The following is a 27666-nucleotide window of genomic DNA, read 5'->3' on the forward strand; positions in this document are numbered from 1 at the left end:
CTATCCCAAAGAAAGGTAATAAAATAAAACCACATTCACACACAAAGTCTTTGGAATATTTGGGACCTCATTAAAAATGAATGTTTAATTTCTAAAGGTTGCAGAATCCATTTTCTTATGTTCTAAGAAGGAGTCAGGCAGCAGCAGCAGTATACTTCTCATTCTGTGCTATTGATTCTAACAGGAGTCAACTATCAGGACTAGATAAATCTGACTTTTCTCAGTATCATAAACCATTAAAAAAAAACTTGTGTAGACTTTGTGGATGGATTATTGCTGGCCTGGAGAAAGCAGCTCACATTGTCAAGATGATTTTATCAGCAAGTTTGTGTGTGTCAAATCCTAGAACCAACTTAAATTGGCTTTAAATTTTGTTTTAAATTGCTATCTCACACAAAAAGAAATAGGGAAGCAAGGCAGTTCAAGCACTGGCTACTTCAAGGGCTCAACAATGTCATAAGGCATCTGTTTTTTCTATCCTCTGTGCTGCCATCCTCAGTACACTTTGTTTGTTTTGTTTGTTTGTTTTTGAGATGAATCCTCGCTCTGTCACCCAGGCTGGAGTGCAGTGGCATGATCTCAGCTCACTGCAACCTCCACCTCCCAGGTTCAAGCAATTCTCCTGCCTTAGCCTCCCAAGTAGCTCACACCGAGAGATTACAGGTGTGAGCCACCACATCTGGCTAATTTTGTATTTTTAGTAGAGATGGGGTTTCACTATGTTGGCCAGGCTGGTCATTGATCTCAAACTCCTGACCTCAAGTGATCTGTCTGCCTCAACCTCCCAAAGTGCTGGGATTACAGGAGTGAACCACTTCGCCCAGCTAGTACATTGTTTTTGTCCTCTGGATTAGCCCCCTCATCTAACATCAGGTAGAAATTAGCCATTCTTTATTACAAGGAATGGTCTAAGAGGCGCTGCCCCCAAATTCACAAGCAATTAGAAAGCAGTTAGAAGAAAAAAAGCCACTTTAGACATAAAGCATAAAGAATTCCTTTATTACAAATAGTGAAAGGTAATAAAACTGGAAAAATAAACATATATCCTCTTTAAACAAAAATTCAATATGGCAATACAAAAATTAGCCAGGCGTTGTGGTGCATACCTGTAATCCCAGCTACTTGGGAGGCTGAGGCAGAAGAATCACTTGAACCCAGGAGGCGGAGGTTGCAGTGAGCAGAGATCGCACCACTGCACTCCAGCCTGGGCGACAAGAACAAAAACTCCATCTCCAGAAAAAAAAAAAAAAATTCAATATGGCTGCCAAAATAACTAAAAACAACACAGTGGTCAAGAATTAACTTTCTCTTCGCACATTAGCACTACATATATAAATCATTCAGCCTAGTAACTTCTTATAAAGTGTTTCATCTTCCCTAAAAGCATATTACATTAATTATAATTTGTTTAAATTAATTCTGACATTATACTTATAATAATCATCTCTTTTTTAATATTTAAATACCATTAGACTAATACTTTGATCAGTTGGTAAAACTTCCATTCTGAGTCAATGAAAAACGTCCATATACTTACATATTTTACTCTTTGGAGAAGGTTACTTCTAGATCTCTTGAATATTTCACCCTTTTCTACGAAAGTGTATGCGACTTATAAGTTCTCTGAACTTCAATATTAAGGAGTAGTTGTTCATGTTGTCTTTCCATATTTCATAAGTCCTTCTAAGTTTGTCATAATACCTTTCTTTTTTCAAGTTGAAATCTGATCCTGTTGTTTTTGAAAAACTGTCCCTTTTCCATATTTCTCTCCAGGAATCTTTGAATTTTTCCAGATAACTTTCTTTTTCAGAGTCTTCCTTCCATATTCCTTCTCCTTTTTTTACGGCTGTTAATTCGGCTTTAAGTAAGTTTCTGTGAATTGTCCAATAGATTTTAGAATCATATTTAAGCCCTTTGACAAGAACAGTTTTGCCAAGGCCTCTTCTCAGAATTTCTTCATTCAGATTCACGTTGAAATATCTACCCTTGAATTTAAAAATAATACAAACCAATTATTTAAGATAAGTGTTGTTATACTCATCACATCTTATTTACCTTAAAAATCAGTCACTCAGCAATTTCAGTCCTCCAAAGAAAAGGCAAAAATGGTCCCCAAGGGTCCCCAAAAACAGCTCTTGCAAAATGTAAGGATTTTTATTACTAGAAAACACCCTTGCTCAAAATCAGGTGACTCTTTTATAACATGGAATTCTCCACAGACTCACTGTTCTCCTAACCCGAAGAGGTAAGGAAGTAATAAAGTTTGTGTTTTTGATCTGTTCTTGGTTCTGTGGAGGGGAAGTGGGACACACAAGATAGCCACAGTGACAGCAGGACACAGCAAAAGAAACTAAGATATGAAGAGAAACTAAACTAAAAGTAGCCAGATGCAAAATGAACTGAATCATCACTGAACTGTTAAATTAGGTTCAGAATTCCAGTGTTTTGGACAGCACTGGCACGTAAATACATTTTTAAAAGACTTTCCTCAAAGTAATTAACATAGTCTTGGCCATTAAGTCTTCATCCTACAGGAAATTTCATTCATGGAATACCTCACTTCCTAATGAAACCGGATAAATGGGATTTTTTTTCACTAATTCACTGTATAAAGGAGATCTTGCCTAGATATTTCTTCAATCCTTGTGGGATTTTTTTTTTTTTTTTTTTTTAAAGACAGGGTTTCACCACGTTGGTCAGGCTGGTCTTGAACTCCCGACCTCAGGTGATCTGCCCACCTTGGCCTCCAAAGTGCTTGGATTACAGGCGTGAGCCACCACGTCTGGCCCCTTGTGGGATTTTAATCTTTTTTTGTAAGACTTTGTTCCTTCAAATTCAGAAAATTTTAGTACATGATAAGGACTTAGCAAATAACAGTTATAAATCAATTATATTTTTCTAAATCTTTCAAATCTTATAAGGTCATTCCCTTGAACCAAACTCAGATTAATTAAAATTCAACCTCACATTAGCAAAATTCAAACCAGAGAAGTAAATTATCACTCTATGTGTATAGCATAGTTTGGTGGCTTAGGAAGCAAAATAAAATAAAGATATGCTTATAAGATGAAATGTAGGCTCAGGAGCCAGGAAGAGTTGGGTTTGGATACAGGCTTTTCCTGGCTACCCTGACCAAGACAATCAGTTTCCCTAAAAGTTCCACCTGAAAGTAGGAATAAAAGCAATAACTCTGTAAAGTGATTCTGAAGATAAGTGACATCAATATGAGCATGGCACCTTAGCTCAGTGGGCACAAGCTGAACCTCAAAATACACATAATTGCTATCTTTATCATCATGATAATCATCTGCTTTTTTGGTAATTATACTACTCCTCAACTTAAAAGCCGATATTTTTATAGGCCTTTGGGATGTTTTCTACAACTTCATATTAACTTACTTTGTTTTTGTTTTTGTTTTTTTTTTGAAGCGGGGTCTCACTCTGTCACTCAGGCTGGAGTGCAGTGGCACGATCTTGGCTCACTGCAACCTCAGCCTCCAGGGTTCAAGTGATTCTCTTGTCTCAGCCTCCTGAGTAGCTGAGATTACAGTTGCCCACCTCCATGTCCAGACAATTTTTGTATTTTTAGTAGTGACAGGGTTTCACCAAGTTGGCCAGGCTGGTCTCGATCTCTTGACCTCGTGATCCACCCGCCTCGGCCTCCCAAAGTGCTGGGATTATAGGCGTGAGCCACCACGTCTGGCCTCAATTAGTTTTTAGATAATTCTTATTTTGAAAGTACTGAATATCATCTGGATACACAGAAATTAATGAATTTCATTAAGATTTCTATTAATAATTCAAAACACTTTTAAGAATTAAAACGGTTAAGTTTCTTTTTTTTTTTTTTTTTAGATAGAGTCTCACTCCGCCACCAGGAGTCAGGCTGGAGTGCAATGGCGCAACTTCGGCTCACTGCAACCTCCGCCTCCCGGGTTCAAGCTATTCTCCTGCCTCAGCCTCCCGAGTAGCTGGGGCTACAGGCGCGCGCCACCACGCTCAGCTAATTTTTTTGTATTTTTAGTAGAGACAGGGTTTCACCATGTTGGCCAGGATGGTCTCGATCTCTTGACCTCGTGATTCCCCCGCCTTGGCTTCCCAAAGTGCTGGGATTACAGGCGTGAGCCACCGCGCCTGGCCAAAACGGTTAAGTTTCTAATCATCTTATTTTATTTAAAAGACAGGTCTCACTCTGTTACCCAGGTTGCAGTACAGTGGTGCGATCATAGCCCACTGCAGTCTTGACTGTGTAGGCTGAAGCATTCCTCCCACCTCAGCCTCCTGAGCTGCTGGGATTACAGGCACAAGCAACTGCACCCAGCTCATAAGTATAATTTTAAGAGCTGAATATCATAAAAGTGATCAAGGTATGAAAACCTATCTGATGGCCCACCAAAGAAATCTGGAGCAAGGCACATCCAGGGGTTCAGGACAGTGATTCAGCAACAAAGATGAAACTGTCATTTCCAGTTATACAATGGCTATGGCCAGTCATAAAGGTAAGAAAACTCTGAGGCAACATCTTTAGATGACTCACCACTGATCAGAACTAGTACTTAACAATGTTCAACTTTACAGTTCAAAGATTTATACACTAACACAGAACTATCAACAACATGTTGGATCAGACTGAGCAAACCCTTAGAAAATACCCTTGCTCTTTGTAGTCTCCAGCTGACAAGTCTCACTCAACAAGTGGTTTCTAATAACAAGCATGTTTCATATATCCATACATACATAAACATATATGATACTCCCTAAATTGGCAATATTCAGAGTCATTAATAATTTAAAGTTTATGGCCAGGCACAGTGGCTCATGTCTGTAGTACCAGTACTTTAGGAGGCTGAGTTAGGCGGATCAACTGAGGTCAGGAGTTCAAGACCAGCCTGGCCAACATGACGAAACCTCATCTGTACTAAAAATAAAAAATAAAAAAAAATAAAAAAATTAGCTGGGCATGGTGGTGGGTGCCTGTAATCCCAGCTACTCGGGAGACTAGGGCAGGAGAATCACTTAAATCTGGGAGGCAGAGGGTGCAGTGAGCCGAGATCATGCTACTGCACTCCAGCCTGGGCAACAGAGCAAGACTCTGTTTCAAAAAATAATAATAATAATTAATAATAATTTGAAGTTTTAATTTTCTATTTTTTCTCTAATAAACATATATTACATATATAACTAAAATGAAATTTGTATATAAAACACCTGGTTCTATATACATAATCACTCTCAGTAGCAGTTTTAAAAGGCAAAAAAAATTCAGTCCCATTATACATCCAAAGTTCTAATGAAATAAGTGTTTACATATAAATAATAGAATAAGATATTGCTAGTTATGTCTTCACACTGCTTACCTTATTCACCAAAAGATAGCAAAAGAGTGCTGAATTCTCCTTTCCAAGAAGTTGGAACCATAGTAATTGGGAAGGTTTTAGCTCTTTTTGTAACCATGCCTTCCCCGTTTCAGTGAGTTCTACTCCGGCCAACTTAACCAGCAAAGCACCATGTGGCTCCTCTAAAAAGGTTACATAGAAAAAAGTTCAGCTTTAACAGCATGTTGTAAAAGCAAATTCCAAAGTTATTTGGCCTCCAAAAAATAAATATATTATGTTTATTTATAAATACCCAGTCTCTCTAAATGTAGACCCATTTATTTCTATATTCAAGTTTTCTTTTAAAACAATACAAATATATATAACAGTAATTTCAAAAACCCATCTCTTTTTTTTTTCTTCTTTTGAGACACGGTCTCACTCTGTCACCCAGACTAGAGTCCAGTGGAGCAATCTCAGCTCACTGCAATCTCTGCCTCCCAAATTCAAGCGATTCTCCTGCCTCAGGATCCTGAGTAGCTGGAATTACAGGCACGCACCACCATGCTCAGCTAATTTTTGCATTTTTAGTAGAGACAGGGTCTTGCCATGTTAGCCAGGCTGATCTCAAACCCCTGGACTCAGGTGATCCACCCACCTCAGCCTCCCAAAATTCTGGGATTACAGAGGTGAGTCGCTGTGCCCGGCCTTCAAAAATCATTTCACTAAGCTTTAGAACAGGAAGTGTGATTTATCTATTTAACCTTCTTTTTTCAACCTCCCATGTTTATTTTTATACATACACACATAAAGCTATAGACCTTCAGTTTCATAATATTGGCTATCACCACCAAAATAACCACGGAAACTGTTTTTCATTTAACTTATTAAAGATATCTTCCCATCTCAACAAATATTGATCTACATCAATACTGTTGGGCTTATACATTATGCAAAACTAACTTCTAGACAGGATTTTATCAATTTATATTCCAAGTAGCATAATATGAAGAAGACCTGTTTACTCAAACCTTTGATAGAATTTTAACCAATTTAACTTTAATAACAAGATTTGATTTTAGAAAAAGTTTATAATGTTCCAAAAAGGGATAACAGCTGACAAAAAAAAAAACTTAGTGTCTTAAAAAGAAACTATACATTTAACATACATTAAGCTCTTACATAATGGTTGAAAATATAAAGTTAAATTCATCTACTCTTCAGGAAAGAAATAATACTTTAGTTCAAGAAGATATTCTAGAACACTGTTACATTATTTGATTTAAAAAATAAAAATTTCTTTTGGATATGGCCTTCTTAAAACCTGTCCTAGAATTTTAGTTGAGAAGCAACTAAAAAGGTATAAGTGGCCAGGTGCGGTGGCTCACACCTGTAATCCCAACACTTTGGGAGGCCGAGGTGGGCGGATCACCTGAGGTCAGGAATTCGAGATCAGCCTGGCCAACTTGGTGAAACCCCATCTCTACTAAAAATATACATATTAAAAAAATTACATGCGTGTGGTGGCAGGTGCCTGTAGTCCAAGCTACTTGGGAGGCTGAGGCAGGAGAATTGTTTGAACTCAGCAGGCATAAGTTGCAGTGAGCCAAGATCACACCACTGCACTCCAGCCTGGGTGACTAAGTGAGACTCCATCTGAAAAAAAAAAAAAAAAGTATAAGTGATTGCACTACTACACACCAGCCTAGGCACCAGAGCAAGAACTTGTCTCAAAATAAACAAGAAGGCTGGGTGCAGTGGCTCACGCATGTAATCCCAGAACCTTGGGAGGCTGAGGCGGGTGGATTACCTGAGGTCAGGAGTTCGAGACCAGTCTGGCCAACAGGGTGAAACCCCATCTCTACTAAAAACACAAAAATTAAAGCCAGGCGTGATGGCTTATGACTGTAATCCCAGCACTTTGGGAGTCCAAGGCGGGTGGATCACCTGAGGTTAGGAATTTGAGACTAGCCTGACCAACATTGTGAAACACTGTTTCTACTAAAAATACAAAATTAATCAGGCATGCTGGCACATGCCTGTAATCCCAGCTACTTGGGAGGCTGAAGCAGGAGAATTGCTTGAACCTGGGAGGTGGAGGCTGCAGTGAGCTGAGATTGTGCCATTGCACTCCAGCCTTGGCAACAAGAATGAAACTCTCTCTCAAAAAAAAAAAAATACAAAAATACAAAAATTATCCGGCTATGGTGATGTGTGTCTGTAGTCCCAGCTACTTGTGAGGCTGAGGCATGAGAATCACTTGAACCTGGGAGGTGGAGGCTGCAGTAAGCCAAGGTCGCACCACTGCACTCCAGCCTGGGTAATAGAGTAAGATTCTGTCTCAAAAAAAAAAAAAGAAGAAAAAAAAAATAAAAAGATATTTGTAGAATGATCATACTTTTAGCAAAAACTTTGCATTACAGTAAGCAAATATACAAATTAGATTGAGGCTGTACATCCAACAAAGATTAAGTGATGTCAAATCATTAGTACATAATGAGTTACAGAAAGCCTGAAAACTCTGAGGTCTTTCTCTAATCCTTTAATGTTGCCAACACCACCAATCCTCTTCCAGTAAGACATCCTGGTAACAGCAGGAGGCAGCCAAACTCCCAGGCCAATAAGGGGCAGGTGCCTGGTGAAACCTGACCTTCAAACCAAAGACAGTTTAAAATCTGAAAACCAAGCTACAAGTTTCATATAAATCCTTGGACTGGATAGATAACCTCTCTTCTCGTTTGGCACTCTTTCCTCTGATTGATCCCCACCCTTCACCTCTTTTACATATACCTACCCTTCCCTAATTGGTTTTTGCACTGTCATGCCCATCTTTTAGTGGTACCCTTTTTTTTTAGACTTTTTTGCATACTCACAAACCAATCAGCATGCACTCCCCCATTCTGAGCCTAAAAAGCCCCAAACTCAGCCACACTTCAAGACTGCATGTCTTCAGGCAGGGGACTACCAAGTCAGGTACCCTCTCTGCTGAGAGTTGTTTCGTCACTCAATAAAACTTTGCCTTGCCCACCCACCAGTGGTGAGCTAACCTCATTTTTCTTGGATGTGGGACAAGAATCAGGACCCACTGAATGGGGAGTGTAAATGAGCACAGGATACGGACCAGGGTGCAAGCCAAGTACAGCTCCTGGGGCCAAGTGGGTAGGGTACCTCCTGAGGCAAGCCCAGGACCAAGCAAGGTCCAGACAGGGGCATTGCCAGCTGTGGAGGTCTCTGGCTGGTAAAGCAGAACCAAAATATCCTGTGTTGATCCTACAGTCTTTGAGACCAAACCTTTGGGAACCAAAAATTTGAAGTGAATGGTCCATTAATCTAATAACATATTAATGTCCTAATTCTTTACTTGACAAAGGTCATTGTATTTCCTTTAAATTAGCAAATTTCCCATTGAATATGTAAAATATAATGTGATCAGTAAGATTTTAAAAATAAATCTTCCAGAAACAAATTGCTTTTTTGAAAAAGCAAGTGTTACCTTTATTTTTTTAAGATTTAAGTTTCTTTCTTGTCACCCAGGCTGGAGTGCAGTAGTGCAATCTTGGCTCACTACAATCTCTGCCTCAAGTGATTCTGCTGCCTCAGCCTCCTGAGTAGCTGGAATTACAAGCACATGCCACCACACCCCTGCCACCACACCCAGTTAATTTTGTATATTTAGTAGAAAGGGGGTTTCGCCATATTTACCAGGCTGATCTTGAACTCCTGACCTCAAGTTATCTGCCCACCTCAGCCTCCCAAAGTGCTGGGATTACAGGCGTGAACCAGTGTGTGTGGTGTGCGTGCATGCATGCGTGCGTGTATGTGTGTGTGTTGAGACATGGTTTTGCTCTGCCACCCAGGCTGGAGTGCAGTGGCATGATCACAGCTCACTGTAGCCTCGACCTCCCAGTCTCAAGCAATCCTTCCACCTCAGCCTCCTGTGTAGGCAGGACAACAGGCACACGCCATCACTCCCAGCTAATTTATTTGTTTCTTTGTCTGTTTTTTAAAATCAGGTCTCACTCTGTCACCCAGGCTGGAGTGCAGTGGCATGATCTTGGCTCACTGCAACCTCTGCTTCCTGGGCTCAAGCAATCCTTTTGCCTCAGCTTCCAAAATATCTGGGACTACAGCCCCATGCCACTACACCCAGCTAATCTGTGTGCTTTTTGTAGAGGCAGAGTTTCACCATGTAGCCCGGGCTAGTCTCAAACTCCTGGACTCAAGCGATCCACCCACTTCAGCCTCCCAAAGTGCTGGATTATAGGTACAAGGCATCGCTAATTTCTAAAAATTTTTTGTAGAGATGGGCTCTCAGAATGTTGCCAGAGCTAGTCTCAAACTCTTGGGCTCAAGGGATCCTCCTGCTTCAGCCTCTCGAAGTGCTCGAATTACGGGCATGAGCCACTACACCTGGTCTTTGATTTCTAATCTATGAATTTTTTAGTTTTATGTTACTGCGATGTGAATCCCTCTATCTTCTCAGCCCTTCAATAAATCTTTTATATAAGCATCAAAAATAAGTAAGTAAAGAAAGCCCAATTCAAAACAGATGGATGACACAGTAGATGCTGGTTAGGAGGGGAGAACAACTTAGGCTCCAATGGAGTAGGCCAAGAGTACTCTGTAAAAAAGGTAGAACTTGGCCAGGTGCAGCGGCTCAGCCTGTAATCCCAGCACTTTGAGGGGTAGAGGTGGGCCGATGGCTTGAACCCAGAAGTTTAAGAAGGGCTGGGCAATACAGTGAGACCCTGTTTCTACAATAAATAAACTTAAAAATTAGCGGCCATGATGATGCACTCCTGTAGTCCTATCTGCTTAGGAGGCTGAGGCGAGAGGACTGCTTCAGCCTGAAAGGTGGAGGCTGCAGTGAGCCATGATCACACCACTGCACTCCAGCCTGGGTGATAGAGCAAGACTGAGTCTCAAAATCAATCAATAAAGATAAGGTGATACTTGGATGTTTCAAATAAATAGAGAAGCAGAAGGGAATAGAGAGTAACTGTCAAGTAAAGGAAAGATCATGATTATCTAGAAAAACTACAAACATGAGATGAATACTGGAGCAAACCCCAGCTAGGGAGTCTATTATATTTCTGCCTCATGAGATGGGTGGGAAACTTTGTGACTAAACATTTTTAAGGTTTTTAGAGAAATAGGACACGAAACAAAAACTGATTTTTTGTAAATAACTCTAGATCTATAAAATACTATAAGTGGATTTATGACAATGGACAACTTCACGAGACACATGAATTTGTATGACAGCAGAATCATCTACATCTATGTCACAATTTTTTTTTTTTTTTTTTTTTTTACCATCAGGGATAATAGAAACTTTGAATAATTTCCTTACTAGACTGCAGGTTTTATGACTACTGCAGGCATGTGCCCATTTTGTTTGCTGCTGTACTGAGACTGTAACAATAGCACAGGTATTCAGTAATATCTGAAGGAATGAACTATTCTAAATGTTTTACTTCATAAAATTTTTAGGCTCTGTGCGTGTGTATGTGTGTGTGTGCCTCCTCACTCATACACACCAAAAATAAGACTGCAGAAGGGACAGGTGGCACAGAATTGTCATGAGGAAGGAGTCTTAGAAATCTTATAACTTTCCAGGCCGGGCGTGGTGGCTCACACCTGTAATCCCAGCACTTTGGGAGGCCGAGGCAGGCGTATCATGAGGTCAAGAGTTCAAGACCATCCTGGCCAACATAGTGAAACCCCATCTCTACTAAAAATACAAAAATTAGCTGGGGAAAAAAAAATGAAAAAATTAGCTGGGTCTGGTGGCATGAGCCTGTAGTCCCAGCTACTCGGGAGGCTGAGGCAGGAGAATCGTTTGAACCTGGGAGGTGGCAGTTGCAGTGACCCAAGATCGTGCCACTGCACTCCAGCCTGGCAACAGAGTGAGACCCTATCTCAAAAAAAAAAAAAAAATGGAAATCTTATAACTCTCTTGTTTGGTGGTGGTAGGAACAACTACAGACCAAAAGTAGAAGCAGAACACAGCTCCACACACCAATCTGTGTTCTACTACACCATGCAGCCTCTGCTACTATGTCAAGTCATTCGAACCAAACCTTCTTGGTAAGAATGACCTCCATTTTTAGGACCTGGGTCTTAGCCTTCCTCAGAAATAGAATAAATATCTATTTTTGTTATATAAGCTAAGAAGTAGTAATAGTGAAAGGAACATAAGGAGCTTCTAATTAACTATTTTAAAATGAAGACTATGCTCTAGCAACTTAACATGTCATTCAAAATGGTTTGGGTAGCAACTTTCTAGCTCGAAAACAATTTTACAGGTAAATATATTTCATGTCTGGGAGTGCAAAATGATCTTTTCACATAAGCAGTTTATGTCAGTCATAAAACAGGCATTAGCACTACCATGACATCTGTAGTGGCTAATATCTGTTGAGAGGTAGAAGACATTCACCATCTGTTTCTTTAACTTCTATATGTCTATAGAACATGCAGTTCTGAACTGAGTGATGGAAAATCTGTTTTCTAGCTTTGATTTCATCATTATTAGCTAGACGGCATTTAATCTCCATAGAAAATATTAAAATAAGTGGAGGAGAATAGTAAAGTGGGAATTTAAGGCCTTTTAAGGCTCCCTTAAGCTCTAAAATTCTATGTACCAAATTACATAAACACATTATTATTTGTCGTGAGACCCATTAATAATAAAAAGCATATATGGCAATTACAGCGCTGTGGCATTGCATGATTTCAGGAGGCAGATTTCTATTAAATATCACCCCTGTAGTCATGCAATGCATAGCCTGTACAATCACAAGGATGGTCTGGCTGGCTAAGCTCTAACGAGCCATTACTATCAGATAGGAGAGATTTAAATTATTATAACAACTGAGAATCTAAAGGACTTGTTTAGTGTAAATACTGCCTACAGCTGAAGTGGCCAAAAAAAGTCATCCTTGGTAATCTCTCTTTAGGGAGCAACACTCATTAAAACTGTTAAGTTCTCTTTGGTTTATTAAAAGAATTAATCTTATCAAGTATGTCTGAGGGAAAAAATCAATCTTGTTCCTTTACAGTTATACCTCATTGAACAACGTGATATTTGTTCATCTTGGGATTTTAAAAAAGCAAGAACTCCTTTCTTCATAAAATCAGAATAATATTAAGAATGGCCATAAACAGAACTAAATTAATCCATTTGTCAAATTTTACCAAGTCTCTATTAGCCAGTAAGTATTTTTCTAGGAACTTCAAATACAAAGATAAAAAGGAAAAAATCCTTGCCCATCAGGAGCTCACAGTTCAGTGAGAAATATAAACCTAAATATATAATAATAACAGAAAAAGGTAAATACAAACTACAATTGCAGTGTATCATAAATTTTTGTGGGGTATGGCAAAGAAAGAGGCTAATTCAGCTTGGCAGTTAAGGAAGCTTCACAAAAGAGCTGACAGTTGAGCTGGATCCTAAATAATCAAATGATGTTCAACAGAGGCCAAGACACACCAAACAAAGAGCCAGGCCCAGGGTTACAAGAATGCATATAAGCATCAGGAGGGTCTGTGTGACTAGGGGCTTTGATGTGAAGCAAGAAGAAATGGGAACTGCAGCAGGAAAGAGCTGGCTCCTGCCCATCTCTCCAGTCTCCTTTGGTGTATCTTACCAAATGCCAAATGTGGCCCAGGACAACTTTGAATATGTCCCAACACAAATTTGTAAACTTTCTTAAAGCATTATGAGAATTTTTTTCCTTTTTTTGCTCATCAGCTATTGTTAGCGTATTTAATGTGTGGCCCAAGAAAACTTTTCTTCGTCCAATGTGGCCCAGTCAAAAGATTGGATACCCTGTCTTACACCCTTCCTTCCTGAGCCTTAGACACAGGAGTCTTAGTATGTCCTGTCAAAAGCACCATGCTCTTTCTCACCTATGCTCTTCCTAGCTAGCCTCCTCTTAATTTTTCAGGTCCCTGATTAAATAGCAATTCCTCAGTGAGGCCTTTTCTGACTACTCTATATGTATAGATTCTATTACTGCCACCCCCAAGGCCCCCCAAAATTATCCTAGTATCCTGCTCCTTTTCTTCATAGCTCTTAGGACAACTTTTCATTTGCTTGTTGTCTATCTTCTACCTAGACTGTAAGTTTCAAGGGTTAAAGGGGCTTTGTTTGTTTTACCCAACATTGTACAATCAGCTTAGGTCCTAGACCATAATAGGTGCTCAACATTTGTGAAATGAATGACTGAATGTTTGTATGAATGACTGAATGGTTGAATTTAAAAAGAGCAAAGGAAGAAAGGAAATCTGAGCCAAATTAAGTACCTCCTTATGTATAAGGCCAAGAATTGAGACTTTCTCATAGACAATGGAGTTATTAGGAATTAAAATGACTTTTTTTTTTTGCTATTTTATAAATAACATCTAATAAAGGAATACCACAATAGTTACTTAGTTTCATTAATCTTGTACCTTACTTACTTCTCAATGATGCTATAATAGGTAAAGTAATAGGTACATGTTCAATTTCTAAACCATTCTCAGTTATTCGGCGTAATCGTCCACGTAGTTTAACATTTCTTCTTATAAATTCTACTGGAATATCCGAAGAGCTTGTAAATTTTGATGTCTATTGATTTACAAGGAGAAAAATATAATCACATTATTATTGTCATTTCTAAATTTAAAATGTCAAATTACCAAAACATTTCACAAGAAGACATAACCATCAACATTTGTAAATTTAGGTCTTAATTTCATGTTACTTTAATATGATTTAGTCAAAAGTGTTTAAGTAAACATTATTTACAAGTCATTATTCACCATTTTCAAGCTACTACATAAAGAACATTAAATAGAGCTGGGCGCGGTGGCTCAAGCCTGTAATCCCAGTACTTTGGGAGGCCAAGGCAGGTGGATCACGAGGTCAAGAGATCGAGACCATCCTGGTCAACATGGTGAAACCCCCTCTCTACTAAAAACACAAAAAAATTAGCTGGGCATGGTGGCACGTGCCTGTAATCCCAGCTACTCAGGAGGTTGAGGCAGGAGAATTGCCTGAACCCAGGAGGTGGAGGTTGCGGTGAGCCAAGATTGCGCCATTGCACTCCAGCATGGGTAATGAGCAAAACTCCGTCTCAAAAATAATAATAAAAAAAAGAACATTAAATAGACTCCTAACTTCTAAAAGCTTACAACCTCAAAATATGACACAATTCATCAAAAGACAATGAGTTCTATCTGTGCCTGGCACCACACAAATCTGGTTGAACAGCCTCTATCCTATTCTACATAAGTGCAGTGTATTCATGCATATACTGGTGGGAAAACTTAAACAAAGCTGAGTCAAATTAAGTTAGAACCTTAACCAACAAGATTTTTTTCTTCTTATTATTTTTTATCTTGTAGGAGAAAAGGTACATTAAAAAAAGAAAAAAGAAAGGCCAACATTAGGAATGTACTACAATCCCTAACAGGTAATTTCTTGAGCTCAATCAATACTTTATGCCTATTTTTTCCACATTAACAATACTACAAGCTTTGTTCATAATTATGGCTAGTTAAGAGGCTTACATAACAGAAGGAAAAGCCAGGCATGATGGCTTATGTCTATAATCCCAGCACTTTGGGAAGCTAAGGTGGAAGGATCACTTGAGGCCAGGAGTTTGAGACCAGCCTGGGAAACATAGTGATATACCACCTCCACAGAAAAAATATAAAAATCAGCTGGGCATCGTAACACGGAACAGGAGGGTCACTTGAGCCCAGGAGTTTACGGTTACAGTGAGCCATAATAGTGCCACTACGCTCCAGCCTGGGTGACAGAGCGAGACCCTGTCTTTGTAAAATAAATAGATAAATAAAAATAAAAGGATAAAGTAGTACCCAACTTCCTATGACAGTAAAGTTGGACTGAAGATTTTTATGACCAAGAATAATGTAGGAGACAAACCCAGAATATGGAATATACTATAGAATAAATCACTTGGTCTTCCCAACAAATCAATGGCACGGAAAAAAAAGGGTGGGAAGGAATTATAAAATAAATGTGATTTAAGGAATATAATAAATAAAATATATAGACTATTTGAATAGTCAATTCAGCAAGAGGATATAACAATTATAAATATATACACAACCAACACTGGCACACCAAGATATAGAGAGCCATTAGAGCTAGAGCTAAAGAGAGAGATAGATCCCAATATAACAATAACTGGAGGCGTCAACACCCCACTTTCAGCACTGGACAGATCTTCCAGACAGAAAATCAACGAAGTAACATTGGACTTAATCTGCACTTTAGACCAAATGGACCTAGGATATTCATAGAAAATTTCACTCAATGGCTGCAGAATATACATTCTTCTCCTCAGTACATGGATCATTCTCAAGGATAGACCATATGTTAGGTCACAAAACAAGTCTTAAAAATTTCAAAATTATATCAAATACCTTCTCTGACTATAATGGAATACAACTAGAAATCAATAACAAGAGGAATCTTGGAAACTATACAAACACATGGAAATTAAACAATGTGTTCCTGAATGACCAATGAGTCAATAAAGAAATTAAAAAAGAAATTTAAAAATTTCTTGAATCAAACGATAATGAAGACCAGGCGCGGTGGGTCACACCTGTAATTTCAGCATTTTGGGAGGCCAAGGTGGGCAGATCACCTGTGTTCAGGAGTTCAGGACCAGCCTGGCCAACACGGCGACACCCTGTCTCTACTAAAACTACAAAAATTAGCCAGGCATGGTGGCACGTGCCTGTAATCCCAGCTATTCAGGAGGCTGAGGTAGGAGAATTGATTAAACCCAGGAGGTGGAGGTTGCAGTGAGCCAAGATCATGCCACTGTACTCCAGCCTAGGGCAAAAGAGCAAGACTCTGTCAAAAAAATTAAAAAATTATAATGAAAACAAAACATATCAAAACCCATGGGATACAGCAAAAGCAGTAATAAAAGGGCATTTTATAGCTATAAGCACCTACATCAAAAAAAATAGAAAAACAAACAATGATCCATCTAAAAGAACTAGAGGCCAGCGTGGTGGCTCAAGCCTGTGATCCCAGCACTTTGGGAGACCGAGGTGGGCAGATCATGAGGTCAAGAGATTGAGACTATCCTGGCCAACATGGTGAAATCCCATCTCTACTAAAAATGCAAAAATTAGCTGGGTGTGGTGGCACATGCCTGTAATCCCAGCTACTCATGAGGGTGAGGCAGGGGAATTGCTTGAAACCAGGAGGCAGAAGTTGCAGTAAGCCAAGATCGTGCCACTCCACTCCAGCCTGGCAACAGAGTGAGACTCCTTCTCTAAAGAAAAAATAAAATAAGAGCAAACCAAACCCAAAATTAGTAGAAGAAAAGAAATAATAAAGATCAGAGCAAAAATCAATGAAATTGCAATGAAGGAATACAAAAGATCAGGGAAATGAAATGTTGGGGTTTTTTGAAAAGATAAACAAAACTGAGAAACCTTTAGCCAGACTAAGAAAAAAAGAGAGGAGACTCAAATAAATAAAATCAGAAATGAAAAAGGAGACATTACAACCAATACCACAGAAATTCAAAAAATTATGAGAGGCTACTATCAACAACTATATGCTAATAAGTTGGAAAACCTAGAAGAAATAGATAATTCCTAGACATGTACAACCTGCCAATATCGAAACGTGAAGAAATCTAAAACCGAACAGATCAACAACAAGTAATGAGAACAAGGCCATTATAAAAGGAAATGATATCAAAGCTGTAATAACAACTTTGCCAGCAATGAAGAGCCCAGGATTCAATGAATTCATTGCTGAATTTTACCAAAACGTTCAAGAAAAAAATGAATACCAATCCTACTCAAATGATTCCAAAAAATAAAGGAAGAGGGGATACTTCCAAACTCATTCTATAAGGCTAGTATTACCCTGATACCAAAACCAGACAAAGACATATCAAAAAAGAAAACTACAGGCCAATATCCCTGATGGACATTAATGCAAAAATCCTCAAAGAAACACCTGCAAATCAAATTCAACAACACATTTAAAAGATCGTTCATCACAACCAAGCAGGATTTATCCCAAGGATGCAAGGATGGTTCAACATACATAAATCAATCAATGTGATAGATCATATTGACAAAATGAAGGACAGGCCTAGTGCGGTGACTCACACCTGTAATCCCAGCACTTTGGGAGGCCGAGGCAGGTGGATCACCTGCAGTCAGGATTTCGAGACTAGCCTGATCAACATGGCAAAACCCCGTCTTTACTAAAAATATAAAAATTAGCCAGGCATGGGGGCGAGTGCCTGTAATTCCAGGTACTTAGGAGGCTGAAGAAGGAGAATTGCTTGAACCTGGGAGGAAGAGGTTGCAGTAGCTGAGAACACACCACTGCTCTCTAGCCTGGGTGACAGAGAGACACTCCATCTCGAAAATAAAAAGGACAAAAAACCATATAAACATGAACATTTCAATAGATGCTGAAAAAGCATTTGATAAAATCAAAATCCCTTCGTTATAAAACCCTCACAAAATCCTACAGAAGGAACATACATCAACACAATAAAGGCCATATACAACAGACCCACAGCTTAATATCATACTGAATGGGGAAAATCTGAAAGCCTTTCCTCTATGATCTAGAATATGATAAGGATGCCCACCTTTCACCACTGTTATTTAACATAGTATCAGAAGTCCTAGCGAGAGCACTCAGACAAGAGAAAGAAATTAAGATCATCTGAATCAGAAAAGAAGTCAAATTTTTCTCATTTGTAGATGATATGATACCGTACTTGTAAAAACCTAAAGACTCCACCAAAAAAACTATTGGAACTGATAAACAAATTCAGTAGTTACAGGATACAATATCATTACATAAAAATCAGCGGTATTTCTATATGCCAACAGTGAACAATCTGAAAAAGAATAAAGAAAGTAATCCCACTTACAACAGCTGGAAATAAAATTAAATACCTAGGAATTAATTTGCCCAAAGAAGTGAAAGATTTCCACAATGAAAACTATAAAACACTGGCTGGGTGCAGTGGCTCATGCCTGTAATCCCAGCACACTGGGAGGCTGAGGTGGGCAGATCACTTGAGGCCAGGATTTCAAGACCAGCCTGACCAATATGGTGAAACGCTGTCTCTACTAAAAATATAAAAATTAGCCAGGCATGGCGGTGCATGCCTGTAATCCCAGCTACTTGGGAGGCTGAGGCATGAGAATCGCTTTAACCTGGGAGGTGGAGGTTTCAGTGAGCCGAGATAGCACCACTGCCTGAGTAACAGAGCAAGACTCTGTCTCAAAGAAAAAAAAAAAACTATAAAACGCTAATGAAATAAACTGAAAACAACCAATGAGAAAATTTTCCATGTTCATGAATGGATTGGAAGAATCAATATTGTTAAAATGCCCACGCTACCCGAAGCAATCTACAGACTTAATACAATCCCTATCAAAATTCTTCACAGAAACAGAAAAACCAATCCTCAAATTTATATGAAGCCACAAAAGACCCAGAATAGCCAAAGCTATCCTGAGTACAATGTACAAAACTGGAACAATCATATTACTTCACTTCAAATTATAATACAAATTATATATATGGAAATATATTTGTTCCAGTTTTGTACATTACAATCATATTACTTCACTTCAAATTATAATATAGTAACTAAAACGGCATGGTACTAGCATAAAAACAGACACATAGACCAATGGAACAGAATACAGAACCCAGAAACAAATCCATATATCTACAATGAACCCATTTTCAACAAAGGTGCCAAGAACACAAATTGGAGAAAGGGCAGTCTCTTCAAAAAATGATGCTGGGAATACTGGATATCCATAAGCAAATAAATGAAGCTCTTTCTCATCATATACAAAAATAAACTCAAAACAGATTAAAGACTTAAATCTAAGAATTCAAACTGTGACTCTACTACAAGAAAACATTGGGGAGACTCTCCAGGACATTGGACTGGGCAAAGATTTCTTGAAAAATATCCCACAAGCACAAGCAACCAAAGCAAAAATAGACAAATGGGATCACATCAAGTTAAAAACGTTTTGCACAGCAAAGGAAACAATCACCAAAGTGAAGAGACAACCCACAGAATGGGAGAAAATATGTGCAAACTATCCACTTGACAAGGGATTAATAATCAGTTTATATAAAGAGCTCAAGCAACTCTATAGGAAAAAAAATCTAATTATCCCATTTAAAAATGGTTGAGAGATTTGAATAGGCATTTCTCAAAAAAAGACATACAAATGGCAAACAGGTATATGAAAACGTGCTCAGTATCACTGATCATCAGAGAAATCCAAATCCAAATTACAATATCATCTCACCCCAATTAAAATGGCTTTTATCCAAAAGATAGGAGATAACAAATGCTAGCACGAACGAAGAGAAAAGAGAACCCTTATACATTGTTGGTGAAGATGTAAATTATTACAACCCTTATGGAGAACAGTTTGGAGGTTCCTCAAAAAACTAAAAATAGGCTGGGCGCGGTGTCTCACGCTTGTAATCCCAGCATTTTGGGAGGCCGAGGCGGGCAGATCACAAGGTCAGGAGTTCGAGACCAGCCTGACCAACGTGATGAAACCCCGTCTCTACTAAAAATACAAAAATTAGCTGGGTATAGTAGCGTGCACCTGTAATCCCAGCTACTCAGGAGGCTGAGGCAGGAGAATCGCTCGAACCTGGGCAGAGGTTGCAGTGAGCCAAGATCGTGACACTGCACTCCAGCCTGGCTGACACAGTGAGACTCCATCTAAAACAACAACAAAAAAAAAAACTAAAAATAGACGTACCATATGATCCAGCAATCCCACTGTTAGATATATACCAAAAGAAAGGAAATCAGTATATCAAAGAGATATCTTTAATCCTGTGCTCATTGCAGCACTATTCACAATAGCCACAATTTGGAAGAAACCTAAGTGTCCATCAATAGATGAATGGATAAAGAAAATATGGGCTGGGTGCAGTGGATCATGTCTGTAATCCAAGCACCTTGGGAGGCCAAGCCAGGCACATCGCTTGAGCCCAGGAGCTGGCAATCAACCTGGGTAACATGAAAAAACCCTGTCTCTCCAAAAAGTACAAAAATTAGCTGGGCATGGTGGCTCACACCTGTGGTACCACCTACTCAGGAGGCTGACATGGGAGGATCACTTGAGCCAGGGAGATCGAGGCTGCAGTGAGCTATGATCACACCACTGCACTCAACCTGGGTGACAGAGTGAGACCTTGTCTCAAAAAAGAAAATATGGCACATGTACATGGTAGAATACTATTCAGCCTTAAATAGAACTGTCATTTACAACACCATGGGTGGAACTGGAGGTCATTATGTTAACTAAGCCAAGAAAGAAAAAACTTTGCATGCTGTCACTTATTTGAGGGAACTAAAAAATTCAAAAATTGAATTCATGGAGACAGACAGTAGAATATTGGTTGCCAGAACCTGGGAAGGGTAGCTGGGGATAAGCAAGAAGTGGGGTTGTTTAATGAGTAAGAAAATATAATTAAATAGAATGAATAAGATTAATATTTGGTAGCACAGCAGGGTGACTACTGTCAACAATTATTTATTATACATTTTTAAATAGCTAAAAGAGCATAATTGGATTGTTTGTAACACGAAAAAAGAATAAACGCTTAAGGTAATGGATACCCTATTTACCTTGATGTGATTACTGTGCACTGTATGCCTGAATCAAAATATCTCATGTACCCCATAAAGTATACACCTAATATATACCCACAAAAATTAAAAGGAAAAAAATAGACAAATTGGACTTCATAAGAATTAAAAACTTGCACATCAATGAGCAGTATCAACAGAATTAGAAAAAGCAAACACACAGACAGGCCACAGTGGCTCATGTCTGTAATCCCAGCACTTTGGAAGGCTGAGATGGGAGAATTGCTTGAAGACACGAGTTCAAGACCAGTCTGGGCAGCATAGTGAGACCCCCTCATTGCTACAGAAAAATTAAAAATTAGCCAGGCAGGGTAGCAGGTGCCTTTAGTCCCAGCTACTCAGGAAGCTGAAACAGGGGGATCACTTGAGGCCAAGAGATTGAGGCTGCAGTGAGCCATGATCGTACCAGTGCACTCTAGCCTGGGCAACAGAGTGAGACCTTGTCTCTAAAACAAAAACAAAAACAAAAAAAAGGCAACATACATAATGGATGGGAGAAAACATTTGCAAATCATTTATCTAATTAGGGATTCAGAATATAGAGAACTCCTAAAATTCAACAACAAAAAAAAAACAACCCATTCAAAACGGGGCAAAAGAGCTGAATAGACATTTATCAAAAAAACACATATGAAAGGCCAATAAGCACATGAAAAGATGCTTAACATCACTAATCATTAAAAGATGCTCAACATCACTAACCACAATGAGATACTACCCCAAACCCATTAGGACGGCTACTAACAAAAAAACAGAAAATAATAATTGTTGGTAAGAATGTGGTGAAACAAACTCTTATGCATTGTTAGTGCTAATGTAAAATAGCCACTACAAAAAACAGTATGGCAGTTACTAAAAAAATTTGAAATAGGCCTGGCACAGGGTCTCACGCCTGTTATCCCAGCACTTTGGGAGGCCAAGGCAGGTGGATCACTTGAGGTCAAGAGTTCAAGACCAGACCAGCCAACACAGTGAAACCCTGTCTCTACTAAAAATACAAAACAATTAGCCGGGTGTGGTAACAGGCACCTGTAATCCCAGCTACTCAGGAGGCTGAGGAAGGAGAATCACTTGAACCTGGGAGGCGGAGATTGCAGTGAGCTAAGATCACACCACTTCACTCCTGCCTGGGCGACAGAGTTGAGACTCCGTCTAAAAAAAAAAAAAAATTAAAAATACAATTTCTATGTAATCCATTTCTGGGTATATACCTAAAACAACTAAAAGCAGGGTCTCGAAGATTTATTTGTACAGGCATGTTCACAGCAGCATTATTAACAACAGCTAAAATATGGAAGGAACCCAAGTGTCCATTGACAGATGAACAGAGAAGCAAAATGTGATATACACTTATGATGGAATATTGTCAGTCTTAAAAAGGACAAAAACTATGATATATGCTACAACACGGATGAATCTTAGTAATATCAGGCTAAGTGAAAAAAGCCAGTCACAAAAAGACAAATACGGTATGATGCTACTTATATAAGGTACTTAGAGTGGTCAAAATCATAGAGATGAAAAATGGAATGATGGTTGCCAGGGGATGAGGGGAAAGGGAAGTTGGAGTTATTGGTTTTTGTTTGTTTTGTTTTTTGAGATGTGGTTTCATTCTTGTTGCCCAGGCTATAGTGCAGTGACAGTCTCAGCTCACTGCAACCTCCGCCTCCCGGGTTCAAGCAATTCTCCTGCCTCAGCCTCCCGAGTAGCTGGGATTACAGGCACCTGCCACCACACCTGGCTTATTTTTTGTATTTTTGGTAGAGACAGGGTTTCATGTTGGCCAGGCTGGTCTCGAACTCCTGACCTCAGGTGATCCACCTGCCTTGGCCTCCCAAAGTGCTGGGATTACAGGCGTGAGCCACCGCACAGGGCCCTGGAGTTATTGTTTAATGGGCATAGAAAAAAATTATGTCTATTATGCTACTAATAAAACATTAGTGAAAGAGTTAAGAAAATGTGCTAACTGGAAGCATAAATTATTGAGTGCTAAGGGACATAATTCAACTGTGATCTAAATCAAAAAGCACCATAAAAAACACTTTTAAGATATTCTGCAGTGTTTGAAATGCAAATTTAGTGATTATAACATTCTAGCAAAGTAAATCCTTTTCAGATTCCTTTTTAAGAATGAAAAAAAGTGATTATGGAAATATAGACCATGCAATTACTTTCTGTAAAATCCTGTGGATGTGTTACTTTTAAACCAAGACCTTAAAATATGTTCATCGTTCTAAAATACTATTTAAAAGCTACCAATATGCATAACAATATGATACACTGCTTGAGATAAAAATTGTCTGAAATGTGAATAAACTAACTACCTGCTGCTTACTGTAATGTCTTTTTCATTTTTTAACTTACCAGTCGAATACTTCTTAGAAGTAATATTATTCCAGCTATGGCCATTCCAGTGCTGATGCTCTATAGAAAGAGATTTAAGGGTTAACTCTCATTGATTATTATTCACAATAGTGAAAGTACTCATTAGAAGGTGGAAAAAAAGAAGACTGTCCTCTCTATATCTAATTGTACAAACAATGTACGTCCTTCAAATAAAGGCCTACTTCTTCAAAACACTGCCTATTCATTCATTAATCTTTCCTTCTTTTAACTTTTACAATACTCAAATTCTTTCCCAATCTGGCACACAGAGAAATATGTGTGTGTGTATGTGTGTCTGTGTGTGTGTAAACATATACACATACATATACACACCCACCCACTCCCATACACACATACATATATGTATATAGTATTGGACTGTTCTCCACTGATTGTATTATTTAACTATCAGTTCTGTAAACGTATGAACTGGTCTAGTACTTCTTGTACAGCAATTAGTATAACCTTGCATCCACAGTGGGAATTTAAGTATTTGGTAGAAAATCTTATCACTAAAACCTTAAAATACAGAACCTTGGCAAATGTGGGTAAATGGCTGAGGAATACTCAGTGATGTTTTTTAAGTGTTTCATTTAAACTGGGGGTAGGCCTAAAGGAGTTTAATGAAAAATCAAGAATCCTGCAACTCTCTCAAAAAAAGTGATAATCTAACACACTTCAATCAATACAACTAGGTATATAAAATGAGACTGAGGCTGGGCACGGTATCTCATTCCTGTAGCCTGTAATCCCAGCACTTGGAGAGGCCAAGGTGGGTGGGTCACTTGAGGCCAGGAGTTTGAGACCAGCCTGGCCAACATGGTGAAACCCTGTCTCTACTGAAAATACAAAAAAACTAGCCAGCCATGGTAGTACACACCTGTAATTCCAGCCACTCAGAAGGCTGAGGCACGAGATTTGCTAGAACCCAGGAGGTGGAGGTTGCAATGAGCTGAGATTGTGTCACTGCACTCCAGCCTGGGTGACAGAGTGAGACTCTGTCTCAAAAGAAAAAAGAAATGAGATTGAAAATATGCACAAAGGTACATACTCTGGGTTCTGTTATTGGATTATTTGTAATATTATAACCATGTTCTAATTTACACAACTTCTTCCCATAATCCTTATGAAGTCACTTTATAATTTGAAATAACCCACGCATCTATTACTGCTTAACTGAAAAAAACGAGTTTTCATCGATTAACACATATTATTTACTATTCAATTATGCTACAAATATTTATATAGCACTTACTAAGTGGCAGGCATTACTCTAAGAACTGGGGCTACAATGGTGAGTTAAAACTGCATGGCCTTAGACCTTGTGCTGCTTGGCTGCAGAGCATTTGCAAAGCTTGTCTTACTCAACTTTTTAGCGGAATTTTTTTTTTTTTAGACAGAGTCTCGATCTGTCATCCAGGCTGGAGTACCCTCCCGGGTTCAGGCAATTCTCCTGCCCCAGCCTCCTGAGCAGCTGGGATTACAGGGGTGTGCCACCATGCCTGGCTAATTTTTGTATTTTCGGTAGAGACAGGGTTTTTACCATGTTGGTCAGGCTGCTCTTGAACTCCTGACCTTGTGATGCACCTGCCTCAGCCTCCCAATGTGCTGGGACTACAGGCACAAGCGAACATGCCTGGCCTTCAGCAAATTTTTTTTTTTTTTTTTTGAGACGGAGTCTCACTCTGGCTGGAGTGCAATGGTGTGATCTTGGCTTACTACAACCTCCAACTCCCTGGTTCAAGCAATTCTCCTGCCTCAGCCTCCTGAGTAGCTGGGATTACAGGCACAGGCAACCACACCCGGCTAATTTTCGTATTTTTAGTAGAGACAGGGTTTCACCACGTTGGCCAGTATGGTTTTGATCTCCTGACCTCGTGATCTGCCCGCCTCAGCCCAAAGTACTGGGATTACAGGCATGAGCCACCACACCTGGCCTTCAGCAGAGTTTTTTTTACAGTTCATGATTCCTTCTGAAAACGTTTTCTTCACTTGGCTTCTAGAACACCTGGCCATCCTGACTTTCTTACTACCTCACTATCTGCTTCTTGTTAGTCTTGCTGACCTCCTCTTCACTCCCCAGATTCTCCATGTTATAATCCCCCAAATTCTAGGGCTCCTTCAGTTGTTTTTCTCACTTGCTCTGAGTTGTTATTCAAGCCCACAGCTTTAAATGCTACTTAAGGTTTATGCAGGTCATTCCCAATGTTCTATGTCAGGCTTTGATCTCCCTTCAACACCAGATTCCATGTCCAGTTGCCAAGAACAGCATCTACAGTTTGCTTAGAAGTCTTAATAACCATCTCCAGGTTCACACATCTCCATGTACATGTCCAAAAAGTTCTCTAGATTTTCCCCAACAAATCATTTACTCCGACTCCTTATCAGCAACTATTACCAGTCTCCTTGGACTTCTTTCTTTGTACCTCACACCCAAACAATTCACATCACCACAATTCTGTGTCTTAGCCACAACCCTCTCTTGTCTGATGGCCTAACATGTCCCTCTCTTGCTTCAACTCCAGAGGCTTAGTGCGTCACAAAAAAAAAAAAAAAAAAAAGAAAGAAAGAAAGAAAAGAAAAAGAAATAAAAAAGAAGGCAGGGCACCACGGTCTGATGCCTATAATCCCAGTGTTTGGGAGGTTGAGGCAGGCAGATCCCTTGAGGCCAGGAGTTCAAGGCCAGCCTGGGCAACACGGAGACCCTGCCTCACAAATAAAAAACAAATTAGCCTGGTGTGGTGACAAGTGCCTTGTAGTCCCAGCTACTCAGCAGGCTGAGGTGGAAAGATTGCTTAAGCCCAAAAGTGCAGGCTGCAATGAGACATGATGGTGCCACTGCACTCCAAATAAGACAGAGTGAGACCCTGTCTCAAAAAAAAGGAAATCTATTCAGGAGGCTGAGCTGGGAGATCACCTGAGGCCAGGAGTTGGAGACCAGCCTGGACAACATAGCAAGACCCCCGTCTCTAACTTTAAAAGAAATTAGTCGGTGTGGTAGTGCACACCTGTGGTTCCAGCTACTTGGGAGGCCGAAGTAGGAGGATCTCTTCAGCCTAGGAGGTGGAGGCAGCAATGAGTTATGATCGTGCCACTGCCCTACCACTTGGGCCAGAAAGGAATACTCTGTCTCTAAAAAATAAAATTAAAAATAAGTAAAAATTAGAAATGCTCTCTCCCAAGGCATGCAGGACTTCCCTACTCTTCCTCTGTCTCCTCTCTGAGCCCTCCCCAAGTGCTCTACAGGACCAGGTTGCATCCCCGAGCTGGGCTGCGTCTCACCCTTTGAGGTGCCCCCACACAGCCCAGCAAGGATCCAGCACAGTCCTTGCAATGAGGCCGAACTGGCCCCCTGGCCCGTCCCCAGCCCTCCCTCTGCAGCCCTGCACACACTACACTCGCGATGTCGCCCTCTCGAGCTCACTCCCCCGCAGTTCTCTGCAGTTCCTCGGCCCCAGCGGGATCCCCGACTGAGGCCTCACGTTCCTCTCAGGGTCGCTCTGTGTCGCCCTGCACCCACCACCCGCCCAGACCGCGTGGCTGCAGTACCCGGACTAGGCGCAGGTGGTCGTCCGCCCACTGTGAGATCCGAGCCACCACGTTGGGCTCCGTTCCGTCCCCGTCCGGAGATGGCGAGCCAGAGGCCGCGGGCTGCCCGGCCACGTTCCTGGACTGCCCCGCCATGTTCCCGGCCTCCTGCGTGCGGAGGAGGAGCTCCTCTGGCTGGCAGCAGGGGGCGCCGCGCACCTCGGAAAGGCGGTGGGGTTCCCTTCCATGCAGACCAGGGATGGCCCAGCGACCTGCAGTAGCCAGTAGGCGGACCTCCCAGCCCAGACATCAGGCGCCTTAACAGTGCCCCAACTGCTTTTATGCAGGGTGTTTCCACGGTGCAGGCGATGTCTGAGCGGGACTGCGGGGGCTGAAGCATTCCTGACCAAGCTGGAGGGTGATAATCAATTAATTGCTGACTTCAATTCACCCAGCCGCAGTGTGGTTTCCGCAGGTGCCACACAAGGAAGGAAATTGAAGTAATTCATTCCTTCCACTTGCTCCCAAAGGTAACCATACGCATTTTTTTTAACCAAATACAGTCTGTCCTTGAAACCTACGCATATTTCTTATATTCAAATTGTGCTTTAAAGTTGTTTGTTTGTTTTTTATGAAAGAAATAGAAAGAGAAAGGGGGAGAGAGAACAGGAGTCTTGCTCTATTGCCCAGGTGGAATGCAATCTAAAAATAGGTATTAA

General features: G+C 40.1%; 2 protein-coding genes across 3 annotated transcripts in view; both read right to left on the reverse strand.

The window, feature by feature from the left end:
* Nucleotides 1–978: 978 nt before the first annotated feature.
* Nucleotides 979–27118, reverse strand: CUNH3orf33 (chromosome unknown C3orf33 homolog). 2 transcript variants are annotated; one of them, XM_064378849.1, is made up of 5 exons: nt 26969–27118; nt 23399–23458; nt 13782–13929; nt 5358–5518; nt 979–1985 (listed from the first exon to the last, which is right to left on the reverse strand). In XM_064378849.1, exons 1-5 carry the CDS (start codon nt 27101–27103, stop codon nt 1584–1586), a joined length of 906 nt encoding a protein of 301 aa, XP_064234919.1. In that variant the 5' UTR covers nt 27104–27118; the 3' UTR covers nt 979–1583. The 2 variants fall into 2 exon arrangements, with proteins under 2 accessions (XP_064234919.1, XP_064234918.1); XM_064378848.1 differs by lacking the exon at nt 26969–27118 and adding an exon at nt 26428–26720.
* SLC33A1 (solute carrier family 33 member 1) overlaps nt 23399–27666 on the reverse strand; it is a 45419-nt gene continuing 41151 nt past the window's right edge. Inside the window, exon 7 of the mRNA XM_021669531.2 lies at nt 23399–23458. The gene's annotated coding sequence lies outside the window, so the exon portion shown is untranslated. The remainder of the gene's footprint in view (nt 23459–27666) is intronic.

Source organism: Aotus nancymaae, unplaced genomic scaffold, assembly GCF_030222135.1.
Source record: "Aotus nancymaae isolate 86718 unplaced genomic scaffold, 86718_ANA_hifiasm-v0.15.2.pri h1tg000019l, whole genome shotgun sequence".
In the NCBI taxonomy this organism is placed as follows: Eukaryota; Metazoa; Chordata; class Mammalia; order Primates; family Aotidae; genus Aotus; species Aotus nancymaae.

Bases quoted from the DNA above. Each gene is read 5' to 3' on its own strand.
- CUNH3orf33 (XM_064378849.1), bottom strand. From the start codon at position 27,103: ATGGCGGGGCAGTCCAGGAACGTGGCCGGGCAGCCCGCGGCCTCTGGC. The intron at 23,459-26,968 runs GTACTGCAGCCA...CTCTTTCTATAG, and splicing joins ACCACCTGCGCCTAGTCCGG to AGCATCAGCACTGGAATGGC. The intron at 13,930-23,398 runs GTAAGTTAAAAA...GTAAATCAATAG, and splicing joins TTCTAAGAAGTATTCGACTG to ACATCAAAATTTACAAGCTC.